The sequence below is a fragment of the Rosa rugosa genome, chromosome 2, assembly GCF_958449725.1.
Source record: "Rosa rugosa chromosome 2, drRosRugo1.1, whole genome shotgun sequence".
Lineage (NCBI taxonomy): Eukaryota > Viridiplantae > Streptophyta > Magnoliopsida > Rosales > Rosaceae > Rosa > Rosa rugosa.
Genome location: NC_084821.1, coordinates 15,605,423 through 15,622,323, shown reverse-complemented (window position 1 = coordinate 15,622,323; position 16,901 = coordinate 15,605,423). Strand labels below are relative to the sequence as shown.

Sequence of the window (16,901 nt, the reverse complement as noted above, 5' to 3'; positions counted from 1 at the left end):
ATATTTTAACCTTGCATCAGAAGACTAATAATAAAATATATTATAAGAAAAAAAAAACAATAAGTCACAGACCCAGAAATGAAAAACAGAGAACATAATAAGTTGAATAAAGACATAATCAGTAAATAAAAAAGTTCAGAGTGAATAAGAGGAAAAACATACTTTAACAGGACTTTATCAGAGGTCTACAGCAGCATTAGTTGCTTTCATAACCCTATCATGCCCCTCTACGCTGGTCATAAATTCAAACTTTGCAGGAACCAAGGCGTCTAAACTAGACTTGCACTGAAGTAAGCCCACATTCTTTCAGCTCAGGGAGTTTCTTGCAAGAGTCTCCATTGGTAGTCATGGCCAGCTAGAGAAGGTAAGCATATGTCTCGAATATCTTTCCTCATGGTTAGCTCTCATCCAGCTGAACAAATATCTGCTCTGAGCTTACAGACGGATGTTCCAACCAAACAAAAAGGCTGGGCGTCACACCCTCAGCTGGCATCCAGTACTGATATCACAGATTGCAAAGCTCTGTCAAGGAGATCCTCAATTAAGTGCAGCCTTCTACGTGATTCTATTACTATTTAAGCAGATCTTCTGACAACATAGCACAAGAGGTTGTATACATAGGAGTGGATCCATTCACTTGTGCATCACCAAATGTGAAGCTGGAAAATGACCGGGATTCAAAGCCGACATATTAGAAAGTATGAACATTGCAAATCAAATATATTTCCATGAGAAGGTAATACTCACCGCAAGATGCAAAAAGATAGGTATGGTCAACTTGAATTAATGTGCGAGGTAGCCTATACAACAAGACTAGTCGTTACAAGACCAGGCAGTTTAGTGCTATAAAGACCAACTTCATATGTGAAAAAATTTGTACTTAATAAATGAAACTTGTCTGTATTACTTATTGACAATCGATAATAGCAAACACAACATCCAAGTTGCCAGATATGAGTAGACAGACCACAATCCGCAGATAGTCAACATAACCATGTATAAAGTGCACATAATACAAGCATCTGCAATTGTAGACAGTACAAGTAAGAAGCTCTCCTACCACAAGTAAGGTGTGGCCTATATATAACAAGGATTTTCTTAATTATATATTCATATCATTTGACCACAAAAAGTACCTAGAAGATTGTATGACTATGGAACCATATATCTCCACATTCCACAGTACTCTCATATATAATATTTCAACTAGTACATGTTTCAGACTCGCACACAAATCTAGTCATCTTCATCATGAACCTTTGTTTGTAATTCCAATTTGCACCCCCTAACACAATTTCAAACTATAAAAATATATCATATTTTCAAGTTGAATATGCATGTTCATGGGTGAATCTAACAAACACAAGGCTCATAAATAGAACAAAGGTAACAGGAAAGTTAAGAAAGTACTAATTTCATGTAGTACAATAGTAGTTGTGACAGAGTGAGATGGAATTCTGAGAAGAGCATTCGTACCCTTTCAAGTCGAGGCATTGCATGATTCAATCAGGTACAAGACAGTTACTCGTGTTTCAATCTTTTGCTGAGTGATTCCATGTCAGAGATACCACTTCCACTTGGTCCTGCCTTATCAGAATGTTCAATTGTTTGCCCAACTTCAGCACATTGAACACTTGCTGACTTGTCAAGATCACAATGGAGGTCATACATAGCCTTGTCGAGATAAAAGCTGCTGTTGGATTGGTTCATTGTTTTGTTAAGATCTACCACATCTTGCTTGTCCACCACACGGACCCCACACTTCTTCAGCTTCAAACACTTGTTGTTTTCCATAGAACAAAAGGTTTTAAATGAAAACTCAATCTCATAGAATACTCCTTTCCAATAATTTCTAGGATCATAGTCTTTGAAAGATGCATAGAGTAACCAAAGGTGATCTGACATAACCTGGCCTACTTTATGATGAAAAAGCCCTTTTACAAGTAAAGAGGTTGACAAAGATCCTTCTACTTTGGAAAGACATTTAATTCCACATGCATGACTTCGTATATAATTGAGTTCAACGGCAGTTGGATTTTCTTCAGCTTCAAAGACAACACATAGAGCAAACCCCACTGACTTGTTATCACTTGGTCGAGCAGGTAGTTGCACAACAACTGAATCTCCCACAGTTTGATTACTGAACCACTCAGGAATTTCGCTTCCAGGAGTAACAATATTGAAACTGTGAACAATAAAAGGAGGGGTTCCCTGTACCATAGGACTCGCTATATCAAACAGCGGTTGAGAGAGAAAAAGAGAAAGAGACCGAGAGAAAGAGAGAGTACCTGCAGGAATCGCTTTAACATTGAAAATGGTCTATTAGTGCTGTCTTCACTGCCAACCAATTTGTAACAATTGACACATCTAAAAGAAAACCACCTCAATCTGCTCAACTTTGGTGGATCAGGCAACATTTCCAAGGAAGTACAATCGTCAATTGTTATAGTTAATTCTTCATTTGATGGGAGGTCAGGCAACCGCTGAAGCTTTTTGCAGCCCTCCAAGTTTAATAAAATAAGCTGAGAGAGCCATCTGATGCTTGCAGGAAGGCTGATAAAATTGTTTCCCCCAAGATTTAATTCTTCTAAAGAGGACAAACAGCCAATATCATCTGGGATTGCTCCTTCACCAAAACTGCAGTTGCTTAAATCCAGTTTCCTCACTGAATGCAAATTATTTAAAGAAGCCATCACTAGACCCGCAGGCTCGGGACTATTTCTTTGAAATGAGCCAAAAGGGGGAAACAAATGCCATGATTTAGGTGGTGGCCCTTTACATCCACGAAAAGACAATACTTCCAGATTTTTCATCAGAACAATGGAGGATGGAAGCTCGCTTAATGCAGTTCCACTAAGATCTAACTCTTTCAAGCATTCAATCTGCCCTACACTATCAGGGAATTTGCACAGTTGTGAGCATCCAGACATATTGAGACTTCTAAGAGATTTCATGCGACAGAGGACACTCGGAAGACACAATAAACTTTTGCAATCTCTTAGATCTAGTGAAATAAGGCCAACCAAACATTCAAATGATGGATGTAATTGCTCAATAGCTGTCCCATCCGAAGAAAGCATTGATAAATTTTTCATTGGTCCCAAAAATTCTGGAATGCTTTTCAATTTTGAGCATCCCGAAAGTATACAAACTTCAAGAGATTCCATTTCTATCTCACTTGGAAGACTTCTGATACTTTTACAGTTTGTGAAATTCAAAATTTTAAGCTTTTTGAGAAATGCAATAGATGAGTGAATCTCAACTACATTCGTGCAACTTTCAAGAACCAACCTTTCAAGATTCGGAATACCAGTGAAATCTGGGGTCTTGATCAAATTTTCAGAGAAACTAAGGTCAATATACTTCAAGTTACCCAAGTGCTGTATATAGAATAACAAAGGATAGAAATATTAGCTTTCCAAAAACCATACAATTCATTCAAACTAAAATATGGAATACTGCCATGTATTCAATTGTATTACCTTTTTCCCATTCCAAAGCCGATCAACTTTGCTATGACGCAAATTAAGTTCAGTAAGACCATCTGGTTGAAAAGTTGGTGGGAGAGATTTTGAAGGATACAAACTCCATTCCAGAAATCTCAAGGAATTAGACAGATATTTTGGGCCTGGAGATAGGTTCAGATTATGAATTTGGAGCAACTTTAGTCTAGACATCTTGGAGAAAGTTTCAGGATTCAAGCATGCTTGTTCAAATTCAGGCAAGTATAGGACTATTCCTTCAATTGCTTCAGTTCCCTAATAAATAAGCACAGCAAAAGTTAATTTCATAATCAAGTCTTATACAATGTCCAAAGAAATTATCATGTAATAGAGAAACTTTTGTACTTACTGTATTCTTCGAAAATACATGAAAGATGTCTTTATCAAGCCACAATCGACTACGTTGCCCAGGTTCCTCATAAGATTCTTGACGAACAATATCCCGTCCCATTTCTTGTATCAGATCATGCATCATGACATAGTCGTCAAAAATAGTTAAGAGAGATTTCTCAACCAGAATATCTATCACAATACAAGCTGGAAAGCCACAACTATCCAGTATTTCAATTACTCGCTCCTTGTAGCCACCCTTATGAAAGCATGCAACATTGAGAAAAATTCTCTTTTCCATATCATCCAGTCCATCGTAACTTATCTTGAGAGTCTCAAAGATTGTCTTATTAGGAGCTTTCTTGAGTTTATCCAATGTACTGATCCAGGCATCTCGACCTCTTTTATACAAAGAAGATCCAAGAGTTCTAAGAGCTAATGGAAGACCTCCCGCATAATCCACGAAACATTTGGACAGTTCCAAATAATCTTCTTCTGGATGATATTTTTTGAAGGCTTTCCATGAAAAGAGCTGAAGAGCTTGATTGTCATTTAAACCCTGGAGCTCGTACGGTTTCTCTATACCATGTTCAATCAGCAGACGTTCATCTCTTGTTGTGATGATAATTCTGCTCCCCGGACCAAACCAGTCTTTAGTTCCGGCAAGCATTTCAAGTTGGTTCAATTGATCCACATCATCCAGAACAAGAAGAACCTTTTTATTACATAATAAATTCTTGGTCATTGCAGCTCCACCATAAGCATCACAAACTTGTGCAACTCTTTCCTCCAATACAAGGGAAATAAGTTGTTTTTGCAGATGAACTATACCATGTTCGGCAGATTGCTGTCTGACATTAGCAAGAAAGTAGCTAACCTCATACTTATGGGAAATTCTCTCATAAACTAATCTAGCAATCGTTGTTTTACCCACCCCACCCATCCCCCATATCCCCAAAAAGCGAACATCAGTTACGCTAGTATATAAAAGCAAATCTATGTACTGTAATCTAAAATCAATTCCAAACAAGTTCTCTGTCGAATCTGACAATGTGAACGTAGGATACACTTTCTCCCCTATTACATCTACAATTTCTTTGATAAGCTCTGTTTCATACCTATAAGCGAAAAAAAATATATAGGCATCAGAATATACACAAAATTCAAGTATTAATTAGTCTCTCTTCTAATAGTGTAAGTCAGTTACCTATACTTAGAAGTAGTCCATCCAGCAACATTACTCACACTTGTCAAAGCCTCTCTCCACCAACGCACCTTCTTCGGGTATGCCTTGAAGTCATGTTCATGTTTAGTGAAGGCTTGGGCGAAAGGGCCAGTTTGTCTTCGAACATCAGAAGGATCAACATGATAGAAGACCGGCAAACGTCTGGAGATTCCACGCGATTGATTAATCATTTCAAGTTCATCCAAGCACCAAGTGGAAGAAGCGTAGTTTGGGGAGAGAACAATGACTGCGAACCTTGAATCTTTAATGGCTGCCGAGAGCTCTGCAGAAATAGTTGACCCCCTTTCAATTTCTGGGTCATCCCTGAAAGTTTTGATTCCTCGCCACACCAATTTTTGGTAAAGATGGTCAGTGAAACTGGTTCGCGTGTCTTCGCCCCTGAAACTCAAAAACACATCGTACTTCCAATGAGGAGCTGAATCATGAGACCCACTGTAGAAGGTGCTCCAATCTGAATAGAAGGAATCCCAAGCCCAGTACTCGTCGTCCTCCATCATTTTCACAAAGCACTTTGCATGAAATTTATAAACCACAAAATCGAATGAGGAGAATGAGAAATAGAATGGACACGATTATTCAAAGAGAGGCACTGGAAATGGAGGTGGGTGTGTGAGGGAAGGAGACGAGGTCTTGATCATGGTGCGAGACTGAGCTGAAGAGCTTTTGACTTTCGTTTTAACAGCTCTCGTCGTTTGCTTTGTTTTGACTTTTGAGTACAGTGCAAACTGAAATGACTAAAATTTCTGTATTATAGGAAAGCAAAAATCAAAATTTCTGTTATAAAGTAGAGAGAAAGTGGAGAGAGAATAGTTGGGAGGAAGTAAAAGTGTTCTCATTCAGTCTCATTAGTCTCCTTTATATAGAGGTAGAGTTTACATCAAAGTACATAACTAATGAGTATTTACGTGGACAGCCACATAGATAATAATATTTACAACACTCCCCCTTGGATGTCCACCAATGAATGATGGTATTGTGGCTGGTCGAAGGACAAAAAGAGCACAACGCGCATATGTCCTAGGTAGCATACTTCTGGATGCTCCCCCTGATGAGAGTCTCCCCCTGATTGTTGCAAGCCTCAATTATGTATGCGATAAGCTACAAGTACGATGTATAGTAGTTTGATGTGTCTATCACTGAAGTGAGACCATGTGTGCTTTGCATATATATAGGGGCTCATCACAAATTTTCATACCTGCAAAGTTTAAGCAATACCAACAAAGCTAGACGATTTTCAATAAGTCTTACCTCATATAATAAGGTTAGAAACAATCTCATATGCTCAAATTCATACACTAAGTAATAGCTAAACAATATAAAGAAATTGACACATTTAACTTTGTATAGCTTAAAACATTGAAAATCATCATGGCATACCTAGCCATACACATCAATATCTTTGTGTATTGATAAGTCTCATCTAAGCTCTTCAAAAGCTCTAAATAATTCATAACTTTGCGAAAGTTAGAATATGTTGCAACACTATAATCGTAACTCGAATTCGATTATGTAGTCTTGTCATAGTACTTATTGAGGCAATTTAGATCACGTTGACTATAACGAAATAAGTACATATGAGCTAGCTTTAGACTCTTTGATTCCATAAGTGAGCTTCAGGCTCTTTCAACTATTCATGGACTTGCATTTGAATCCTTCAAGGATTTGCTTATAATGACACTTTAGTACTTTTGAGATTTTGCTTTTAGCAATGTGTCTTTAAGATCTTCATAATATATGATGACAACGTGCCATAAATCTCTCGTCAATATAACAGCTATATGTAACACTGTATTTATAGAAAATTGTCATTCGTATAAGGGAAGATGTTCACAATCTCATGTCTCTATAAATAGACATTGTGTCGTAGTGATTTATCTTCACTTTGGTAAATACCCTTTTCTAACTTGTAGGGTTAAACGTCTAAGTATTTGATCACGTTTCAAATATTCAATTTCATTGGAACTGCCTCTTTCCAATTTGGTCAATAATATACTTTGTCAACATTCATAATAAAACGTGGTATAGCATCAATACAGCCCTTAATGATTTTTGATAGCTACCAAATGTAAATGATATCGATGATCATTGATCACAGATCCCGCACATTCTTATATGCATGCATTAGCTGTAATAAGCTTATTGATATTGGGTACCCATGCCACTTCTAGGGCATACATTGTCACTTCAGGACAATCATCTCTCATAGATGAATCATGTAGTGAATGTGGATCTCTTTACTTATAATCTCATGTAGAGCATTATAGGGCTTGAATAATCTTTCCTTTTTGGGGGGCTTAAAACTTTAGACTTGGTGGATACATTCCACACAAATTCACACCGTTATTCAAATGACAGTAGTCTTTCCTCCTCCTAACGGTGGGAAGACTGTCTTATTTTGACCATGCGCAAAAGATGCGTTCAAATATCTATCACTTTCTTTGAAGTAAAGATCTTCATTGGTTGGTGGCGAACCCAAACCAACTTTTAGGTCAAAAACATTTAATTCATGATCATTAACCATATTGATGTATTATTGTATCACCAATGCATCATTCCCTAATGGCGTACTTACAACCTTTGTATGCGTAGCCATATTAGGTGCTCTGACATTGTTTTATGACATTCTCTTTGGGAGAACCATGTCATTTGCATACATGTATACCACAAATCATATCAGGTCTAGATTGTTTGTGATAGTATGGTTGGTTTTAGGGACTTTAACCCATGCAAATGCCTTTGCATTTAGCATATGATTTTGTCACTTTCTTTTATCAATTCACTAGTTTAGATATTTCTCGAAGTCAAAATGAGACGATGGATGAATATCTCACACCAATTCATATCATTCTTCAGGAACAATCTTTCTTCCCCTCATTGCAGGAGGATTGTCTCATTAAAGTGACAACTCGCAAATATGTAAATAAACAATTTGCTTGTGAGTAAGATTAGCAATCATCAAACTTGTAAGTGATTCCATGCAACATGGTAGACAAAAGATGACGTAACCGGTCATGCCAAAATAGTGTATTTGGTTCAAGGAACTTCAAGTTCATGACATCATATGCCTTAATTTACTGCAGAAAATTCGATACAGTATATATCTGATGGCATAAAGTCTTCTCCAACCGTATAAGAGGCAATTAATGCAACAATATTTCAAATTTGGTAACATGATAGTAGCTCATTCTGAGCCATAGATCAAGATCTACAACTCTTGATATGGGTGTTACCTTAGCTTCAGTAAACACTAATTGTGAAAGGGAAAATTTCGCAAACAGTACACCAAGTAAAGGCCACTAATAATTCTTATACACAAACTTTCAAACCAAACATTTCGGTACACGAAATCTGAAACTCGACCCACTATCAGTACACGACGTCAATTTTTGACACCAAAATATCCATTATGCCCTCAGTTCTTTTTTTTTTTAATAATTTTTTTTTTCTGTTATTTTTTTTTTCCTTCGTTTTTATCTCTTTCTTCTTCCTTCTTCTGGGCTCACTCCCTTGCTTCCAACGCCGCCTTCCTCACCTCCACGCTCGCTCCCTCGCTTCCAACGCAGCCCTTGCGAGGTGAGCTTCTCCCGCCGCTGCCGCTCCGCCTCCACGTGGTTGAGCGGCGTGTCTCGGCCCAACCCGGGTTTCCGGCCCAGTTTCTTCGGCGCTCTTTTCATCTGGCAGTCGGAATCTGCAAAGTCTGGGTTTGGGTTCGGAGCTACGTTCTTCTTCTTGCTAGAACCAAAAACATGTTTCTTGTCGTCATTGTACGAGCTGTGATCCTCTTCCTGCACGCCGGCAATGATGCCGATGTCAAAAATGGAGAAGTTCCGGTTGATGAACTCGAGCGGTCTTGTTTCCCGGTCGGGCTGATCAGACCCCAACAACGACTTGGCTTGTTGGATCAACCCCCAGTTCTCTCTGATCAAATCGGAAGAACCCATTTCAAGAACACCGTCGGAAGTTGGGATGCAGATCAAGGTCTCGATCCCGTGGATTTGGGCCTCTTTGGCTCTCTCGCAGTTGTTGAACTAAAGCTCGTGGGCCCCGCTCAGCCAGATTGAGGTCCCGGAGCCGAAGGCCTTGCTGGGAACAGAGCCGTCCCCGACGACAAAAGATCGAGTGAGGGAGTGAGCCCGGAACAAGTAACTTTATCATGTGGAGAACCTCAAGTTCTGTGTCACATATAAATGTGTAGTCATAAAGAGGAAAGACTTCAGGCCCTCATATAATTGGAGATCCAAGAAACTTGAGGTTTCAATTTTTTCAATTTATAACAAACTCTTAGGGAACATCAGGTTCCTAGATAATCAGAATAAGAAACATTTAGTTTCAATGGAAACTCAAGAGGTTACAATAAATCTGAGGAATAACACAATAGTGCTTTCAACTTTTCTTATTATAAGCAAAAGACATTAGGGATGTGTGATAATCTCAACATTCTTATTAGCCAACGCAATTTAATATTATCAATGCCTTTTTTGAAAAATGGCTTGATAAGGATCCATCATATAGTGTATTGTAAACACACATCAGATCAGGATCAAGCTAGGCCTCTCCTGTTGAGCTGGGCAACGGGGCCTTGAATGCCCAATTCTTAATTTCCTCACATGTGTGGACATTAGGGCAGTATTTACATTGACTCATTATTTCTCTCTTGTCATGATCCACTTCTGGTGGCATTTCATGGTATAGCAATGTCAATCAGCTATCTTATTATACAATGAGATCCATGAGAGGGAGAGGTTATACATCTCTGGTAATATTGGAGGCACAGAATGCAAAGAGACAATAATATGTGCTCTTCTGGAGCCATCAATCAGATATGTAAGATCTGAGATGTTGTTATATTAGCCTCATAAGCATAAGTCTAAATAATGTTTTCTGGACACCATGGATAAAATTGCATTGCCTGAAAATCACTCAAAACATAAGTTTGGAGATGACACAAATCAAATTTGTAAGAATTGAACGGTGGATCTCATAGGATATACACGAAGCTTCTGGTTCGTGTTATACAGTTAAAACATGACGTTCAATTATTGTATTGTTGTTTGATGTAGATTAACATCAAATGCATTTTGAACTTCTGGCCAAAATGATATATTCGAAATGTCGAGTTTAAACTTCATGACCATAACTTATTAGTGAAGGACTTTAGATGGTCATCTAGTTAGTTTGATCATTGAGGAACTTCAAGTCCTCATGTAATTAAGGATCAAGGAACTACAGGTTCTGATCTCTTTTAATTACAAAATTCACGATCATAAATTTGGGGTATACTCATACTCATTCATCATAAACCAATGGTTAAATATCTGCTTACTTTTAAATTGGTGTCAAAATAATCTCCTCAAAGCTTCAGGTTTGAGGTTGACCCATATTAAAACTTTATGATAAATTGTCTATATATTCACTCGAGACTTATGGCTTGAGTCTGCACAATTAGAACTCCAAGTTCTAAGGTGGAGTGAACTTCTTGTACACTTATAAGATAATAAAAAAAATGTATCAATTGACATACGAAAATTCACTCGAAACTTCTAGTTCGAATTTTTTTTTTTAATATTAGAACTGCAGGTTCTAAGATTTCGTATGTTCAACTTCAAGTTCAAATAAATTTGATGCTCGAAACTTCAGGCTCGAGGTAATTAAAGTGAAGTTTTGATTTCACTTTTTAACTCATTTTTATTTTGTACTCAAAGCTTCAGGTTCGAGTTTTTACTGTTAGAACTTCGGGTTTTACTATGTGGTACTTTGAACTTCTGGTTCAAAAAATGTACACTCGAAATTTGGAGGTTCGAGATATCAGACTGTTGGTCCGTATAAAAAAAAATACTTAATGAAAGAAAAGAAATTAATAGAATGCGAGCAAATAAATAAAATAATAATGGAAACTTCTGGTTCCAGTAATGAAGAGAATACACAGAACTTCTGGTCTGGTTCATGAAAATATTCTATCTCTCTTCAAATTGCACAAGAAAGCAAATTGTCTTCTGGACAAATTCTCTTTATAAAAACCATCCTCGAACTACAGCTTCTGGTGGTGGTTTGAACCCCATTATTGAAAAAAAAAATTGAGGAACTTCAGACCCTCTTATAATTGGGGATTAAGATGAGTTTATATAACGTCGAGGATCTTCTGGCCCTCGTTAATTGCATAAGTTGTGAGGAACTCCATGTCGTAATTTCTCATTATATAATTCTGGAGGAACTTCAGGTCCTCATGTAATCGAATCTAGAAACATGAAGTTTCGATCAATTGTGATTATATTCACATTTAATCATATTATGAACAAAGCATAAATAATATTGAGCATATTGATAGTTCATATGATATAACAGAGGGACTAGAAAAAAAATTGTATCTAATACAACTTGATAAGTCTGCGGATCAGAAAACAGAAACAAGGCACTATACAACCAATTGATATTAGAGATATGGAGTGTAATCAGACTGAGAAATTAGAGCAAATTCAACTTACCAATAAATTGTGATATAAAAACCACTTCAACCCACTGCTCTTGGCTCCAACAATATCACATTGTAATTACCAAATTTGATATTCCTGAGTGTATGTATTATTCTATATTTAGAAGGCAATTTGCAAAGCAAATTGAAAAACCAAACAATGACAAGTGAGAGTACTGATAAAGGGTCCATGGATAATCATGGAGAAGCAAATATATCATGATGCACTGATAATATATAAAGGCCCCTTTTATTTGCTTGCTAAAGCCAGTCGAAGCAAATGATTTTGATAGGCAAGTCAGTAGCTAGCTGTCTCTTAATCAAGATTTGAAAACATTGTAATATTATGCAAAATCGAACAAATTTGTTTGCATAATTACACAACCTGTGAATCAAATATAGGTTAAACAAAAAAAAAACTGCCATAATTATGAAAATTAAACTCATAGATCATGAATCATGGTCAAAAAACAACAAACGCCAAGACGTCTTAGATCATCATCGAGTTTTTAAGAAAAAAAGAAGAAGAAGAGCAAAACGTGCTGATAACGTGTTATAAAGTAGAGAGAAGGTGGAGAGAGAATAGTTGGGAGGAAGTAGAAGTGTTCTCATTCAGTCTCATTAGCCTCCTTTATATAGAGGTAGAGTTTACATCAAAGTACATAACTAATGAGTGTTTACGTGGACAGCCACATAAATATTTAACAGTTTTATGCATTTATTACAACAATTAAATATTCTACATTTAAAACAAATTTAAAATAACAGCTAATTTACAACGGCTAGTTTACAGTGGCTATTTTTAACAGCTAGTTTACAACGACTATTTTATAACGGCTAGTTTACAATGGCTAGTTGACGTCAACTTCTTCTATAAATAAGAAAAAAAATCACCTATCACATTTTCTATCTCATTCTCATAAATTTGATTCCTTTGCTTCCTTATTTCTTGCTTACTTTGAAACTATTTTTATGGTCAGTCCTTATTTAGTTGATACGTACATGAATGACGACGACGATATTGATGAAGAATATGAAGAATCGCTACTTGTTCAAATAGAAGAAGAACGTATTGCCAAGAAGAGTTCAAAGAGAGGTCATCGTGGTTCTATTATGGGTCACGATATTGTTGAACGTGATCCAAATCGGGGGTCACGAAAGACTTTATCGTGACTACTTTGCCAATCTTCCAAAATATGGGGCTCGTCTCTTTCGAAGGAGGTTCAGAATGAAGCAAGCTCTTTTCCTTTGAATTCATGATGCTGTCGTTGAACACGATAATTATTTTGTTCAAAGAAGGAATGTTGCTGGACGTCTTGGTTTGTCATCGCTTCAAAAGGTAACACCCGCTTTTCGAATGCTTGCTTATGGTGTTCCAGCCGATTATGTAGATGAGTATGTGCAGATTGGTGAAAGCACATTGATGATTCAGATACTAAATATCAAAGTAAATTGAAACTTGTAACAAGGAGTAATGGTTAACTGATACTTACTTTGAATCAAAAACAGTAGAAGATCCAAACAACTCCAACATCAAACATAGTCAAACTTCAACCTTGACTGCACAAATGCAAAAGGAAAACGGGAACTGCTTTACCTACTTGGGTGTGTGTGGATCTTAAACAGTACATATATTCAAGTATATTTAAAATCACTACTCATCTAGTCGATGTAAAATAATCTTACGTTGACTGTTTACATCTTTGTACAATATTGAAATACAGGCAAGTGAAAGGAAGAGGATTCATAAAACTTTATCAGGACCCAACCCAGCAGGCAATCATCGCCTACCATCTAAGCAATGAACAATTATCCACTTGTACTTAACATAGTAAGTAGAACTAATTAAGGATCATTACATTGGTTAGAGACCAGAGAACTTGAAAACAAAGGTAAGGCATGTAGTGGATGGTAAGAGGGGACCCTTTAAAATTAAACTCTAGCAGCTATCTACCTATCTGTTTCTAGTCCTACATATGTAACAATGGTAGCTGCTTCCAGTCCCCAATAAAGGAACTTATTTTCTATGAATGAACATGCACAACTAGAATTCTCCCCAAAGACCACTACGTTTGATAGTCTCCTTATCCCCAAAGTCAAAGCACGCTATGTAGGTGTAAATCAATCAAAGACAATAAACATGCACCTCATCTAATAAAACCAGCCAACCTAGCTACTTGGACCATCCAACAAAACTATGTATTGATTTGCTTGTGGGAAGGAGAAAAAAGTGAGGTTACAAGTGGAATAAGGCAGCGCCTACATTCCTGCTGCACAATCGATCAGCGTTGGTGTAGTCATCAAGCAGACATAATCCACAATCAACAACCATTAACAGATAGATGCACAATCAAGAACCATTAAGAAAACGAAAACCCGAAAATTCGATTAAGAATAATCAAGAATCCAAAAATTCGACTAGCCTCTGATCAATCAAAACAAGCGACGTTGGAAAAGAGGAAACAAATAGAGAATTAGAGTGAATCGACATGAACAGAGGTGGAGGAGGTGGCTCACCTACGCTACCGTCTTCTTTCTCGGTTGAGATTCAGTTGGAGTTGAAACATTTGAGCCGTTGTGGGAGAGTAGAGCACGTGAAAAATTAATGACTTTTTCTATCGCTATATTTTTAGCGTTTGCTGTAGATTTAGGTAATGTAATCTTCTCTCTCATCAAAATCTCTATTTTAGAGAAATGTTTAGGGAAGCTGTTGGAGTTAAAAAAGATCCAATTTTCCCTAAAAATAGAAAAAAAATGAGGAAATGCAGAATTTTTTTTTTTTTGAGGGAAATGAAATAGATTTCATTGACTTACAAGTCATTACAATCAATGGATATAAGCTCCACCACATTTGGAGGAGGTACAGTAAAGAACTGCATAAAAAACTGCCCATGTCTAGCATCTTGTGCTAAAGTATGAGCCACTATGTTTGCTGCTCGGCGCACATGATGAACTTGCGCAAAGGATGCTAGCTGCAAGACCTCTCGAAGGTCACCTAATAGGTAGCCCAGCTCCGAATGATCAAAGGAGGCATGCACCACAGCTTGTACCAAGTCTTGACAATCAGTCTCCACTATCAGAGGGACAAATTGATGAGAGATAGCTAGCTGGACACCCACCAGCAGCGCTACCAGTTCCGCATGCCGAGCGGAAGAAGCTGCAGGAAGTGTGTGGCGAAAACCTCCCAAACAAGAGCCCTCAAAGTCTCGAAACACACCCCCAACACCTACACTCCCATCCGCAGTGCTAAAAGCCGCATCCACATTTAGTTTGATCATCCCTATAGGAGGCTTCTTCCATCTAACATTCTGTATTGGAGATGCTAGGCGAGAAGATGAATGAGCAACCTTAAATTCCTCCCACCATCCTAGAGTAAGTGGCACAACTTCCGAAGCTAACTTAGCTTCATCTCCCCACACTTTCGCGTTTCGATTACGCCAAGTTGCCCAAATCACCATCAACAAGGTAGCAAAGGTAGTAGGGGACTGAGAATAAGAAGCTACTAACCACTCTATCACGCTTGCAGAAGAGGGAACAGTGGGAATATTTGCCAATTGAAGAAAGGATTTTGCATGAGAGCAATCTCTTAATGCATGTAGAGGGGACTCAATTTCTTCGTCACAGAATGGGCATTGGGTATCAATGTCTATACCCCTTTCACTTAGCCGACTCCGAGATGGAAGAATATTGGACGCCGCCTTCCATACACAAATTTTAACCTTCCCCGGGACCGGGGCTTGCCAAATCCTGTTCCAAAGCTCGGCACTAGGGTTAGGCATGCTAGAATTCTCACCCAAAACTCTATCCCGTGCTATATGGTAGGCGGATTTGACGGTGAAGCCTCCCTTCTTATCACCAGACCAAATCCACCGATCAGCATGCATACGATTACTAAGCGGTAGCGCCAAGATCTTTTGTGTAATATGTAAAGGGAAGAGCTCCTGTAGTAAAGCCTGGTTCCAAACACCTGGAGATAAAATAAGATCTGAAACCATATTAACTCGAGGAGTATAGAAAGAAGTCAAATCCTCCCCTATCAACCAAGGATCAGTCCACACGTTGGTGGACTTACCATCCCCAATATGACGCCGAATACCGGCCTGCAGAATATCTCTACCATTCAGAATGCTCCGCCAAGCATAGGATGGAGCTGAACCAACCTCCGCATCCCAAAAAGTACAATGGGGAAAATAGATTGCCTTCAACAGCTTACCAACCAAAGACCCAGGATCTTGAATTAGACGCCATCCTTGTTTAGCTAACATAGCCAGATTAAAAGCAAACAGATGACGAAATCCCATTCCACCCATCACTTTAGGTTTACATAACTCATCCCAAGCTCTCCAATGCATAGCTTTTTTATCTTCTGTACTCCCCCACCAAAATTGGGCACAAAGTTGGTGGAGTTCATGGATCAAATTCTGCGGTAGAAGGTAGCAATTCATAGTGTACAGGGGCAGGAGGAAATGCAGAATTTGTTGGAGTTGTTCTTAGAAAATGAGAAAAAAGATCCAATTTGATCCAATTTCTTAGAAAATGAGAAAAAAGGAATCTATTTGAGTTGCTCTAACAATTACTACTTATAGATCAAGTGCTTAATACCGCACAAATATTGCTTATAGACGAAGTGCTTTATAAAGCACGCTTGTCACTTACAAGCAATTCAAGTCATTTCCCTTCCCATGGGTATCAGAAGTTAAAATTCGTACAATGAAGAAGAAGAAAATTTATAATTAATAAAAAAAAGGGGGAAATGTACCTAGAGAAGTCACTTTTCCCCAATTTTTTTTCTCTCCCACAGTTATTTTTATCTTTTGCTTACCAAATATAGGTAAAAGGATTAAATTGATTTTCCCAAAAGCCTCAAATCTGTAATTTGTAATGCTATACTTTGTCAACCCAAAATTGTTGCTTCAGCGAAATGTATTTTCAGCAAAAGTGCTGCTTAAACAAAATAATAAAAATACAATAAGGCACTGCTTCTATGGATTTGCTCAAGCAACCCCAAACTCCCTAATTCCAGCAGACATAATGAGAATTACTTCTATCTCACGGAGTTCAAATAGCATAATGCCAGATTCTAGTAATTAAAGCAATCCATAACTAACCAGAACAAGATTAGAGCGCAATACACATAGGGAAGTTACCGGCACCCTGTGGGAAATATAGTTGCCTCAATGCACTACTGTAAGAATATGCTACACAACATAACATAAACTCAAAAATTCACAGTTGGTCGGTCATCACGTAATTAATGATTGTCAAGTATCATTTATGAGACAGCGGCGGTGATATATCACTTTTGGGTTGGAAAAGACCATATTCAAGAACCTAGTAATGCCACACAGGCCTT

The 16,901-nt window shown here is 37.8% G+C and overlaps 1 protein-coding gene across 5 annotated transcripts; it reads right to left on the bottom strand.

The window, feature by feature from the left end:
- Nucleotides 1–162: 162 nt before the first annotated feature.
- Nucleotides 163–5,789, bottom strand: LOC133732896 (TMV resistance protein N-like). 5 transcript variants are annotated; one of them, XR_009857375.1, is made up of 7 exons: nt 5,041–5,789; nt 3,853–4,951; nt 3,483–3,758; nt 2,289–3,380; nt 1,477–2,211; nt 748–800; nt 163–659 (listed from the first exon to the last, which is right to left on the bottom strand). XR_009857375.1 is itself a non-coding variant. In XM_062160505.1 (7 exons), exons 1-6 carry the CDS (start codon nt 5,574–5,576, stop codon nt 1,522–1,524), a joined length of 3,294 nt encoding a protein of 1,097 aa, XP_062016489.1. In that variant the 5' UTR covers nt 5,577–5,789; the 3' UTR covers nt 163–659; nt 1,477–1,521. The 5 variants fall into 5 exon arrangements, 4 of the variants coding, with proteins under 4 accessions (XP_062016489.1, XP_062016486.1, XP_062016487.1 ...); XM_062160505.1 differs by lacking the exon at nt 748–800 and having other exon boundaries at nt 2,289–2,892; nt 3,292–3,380; XM_062160502.1 differs by lacking the exon at nt 748–800.
- Between the last annotated feature and the right edge of the window lie 11,112 nt (nt 5,790–16,901).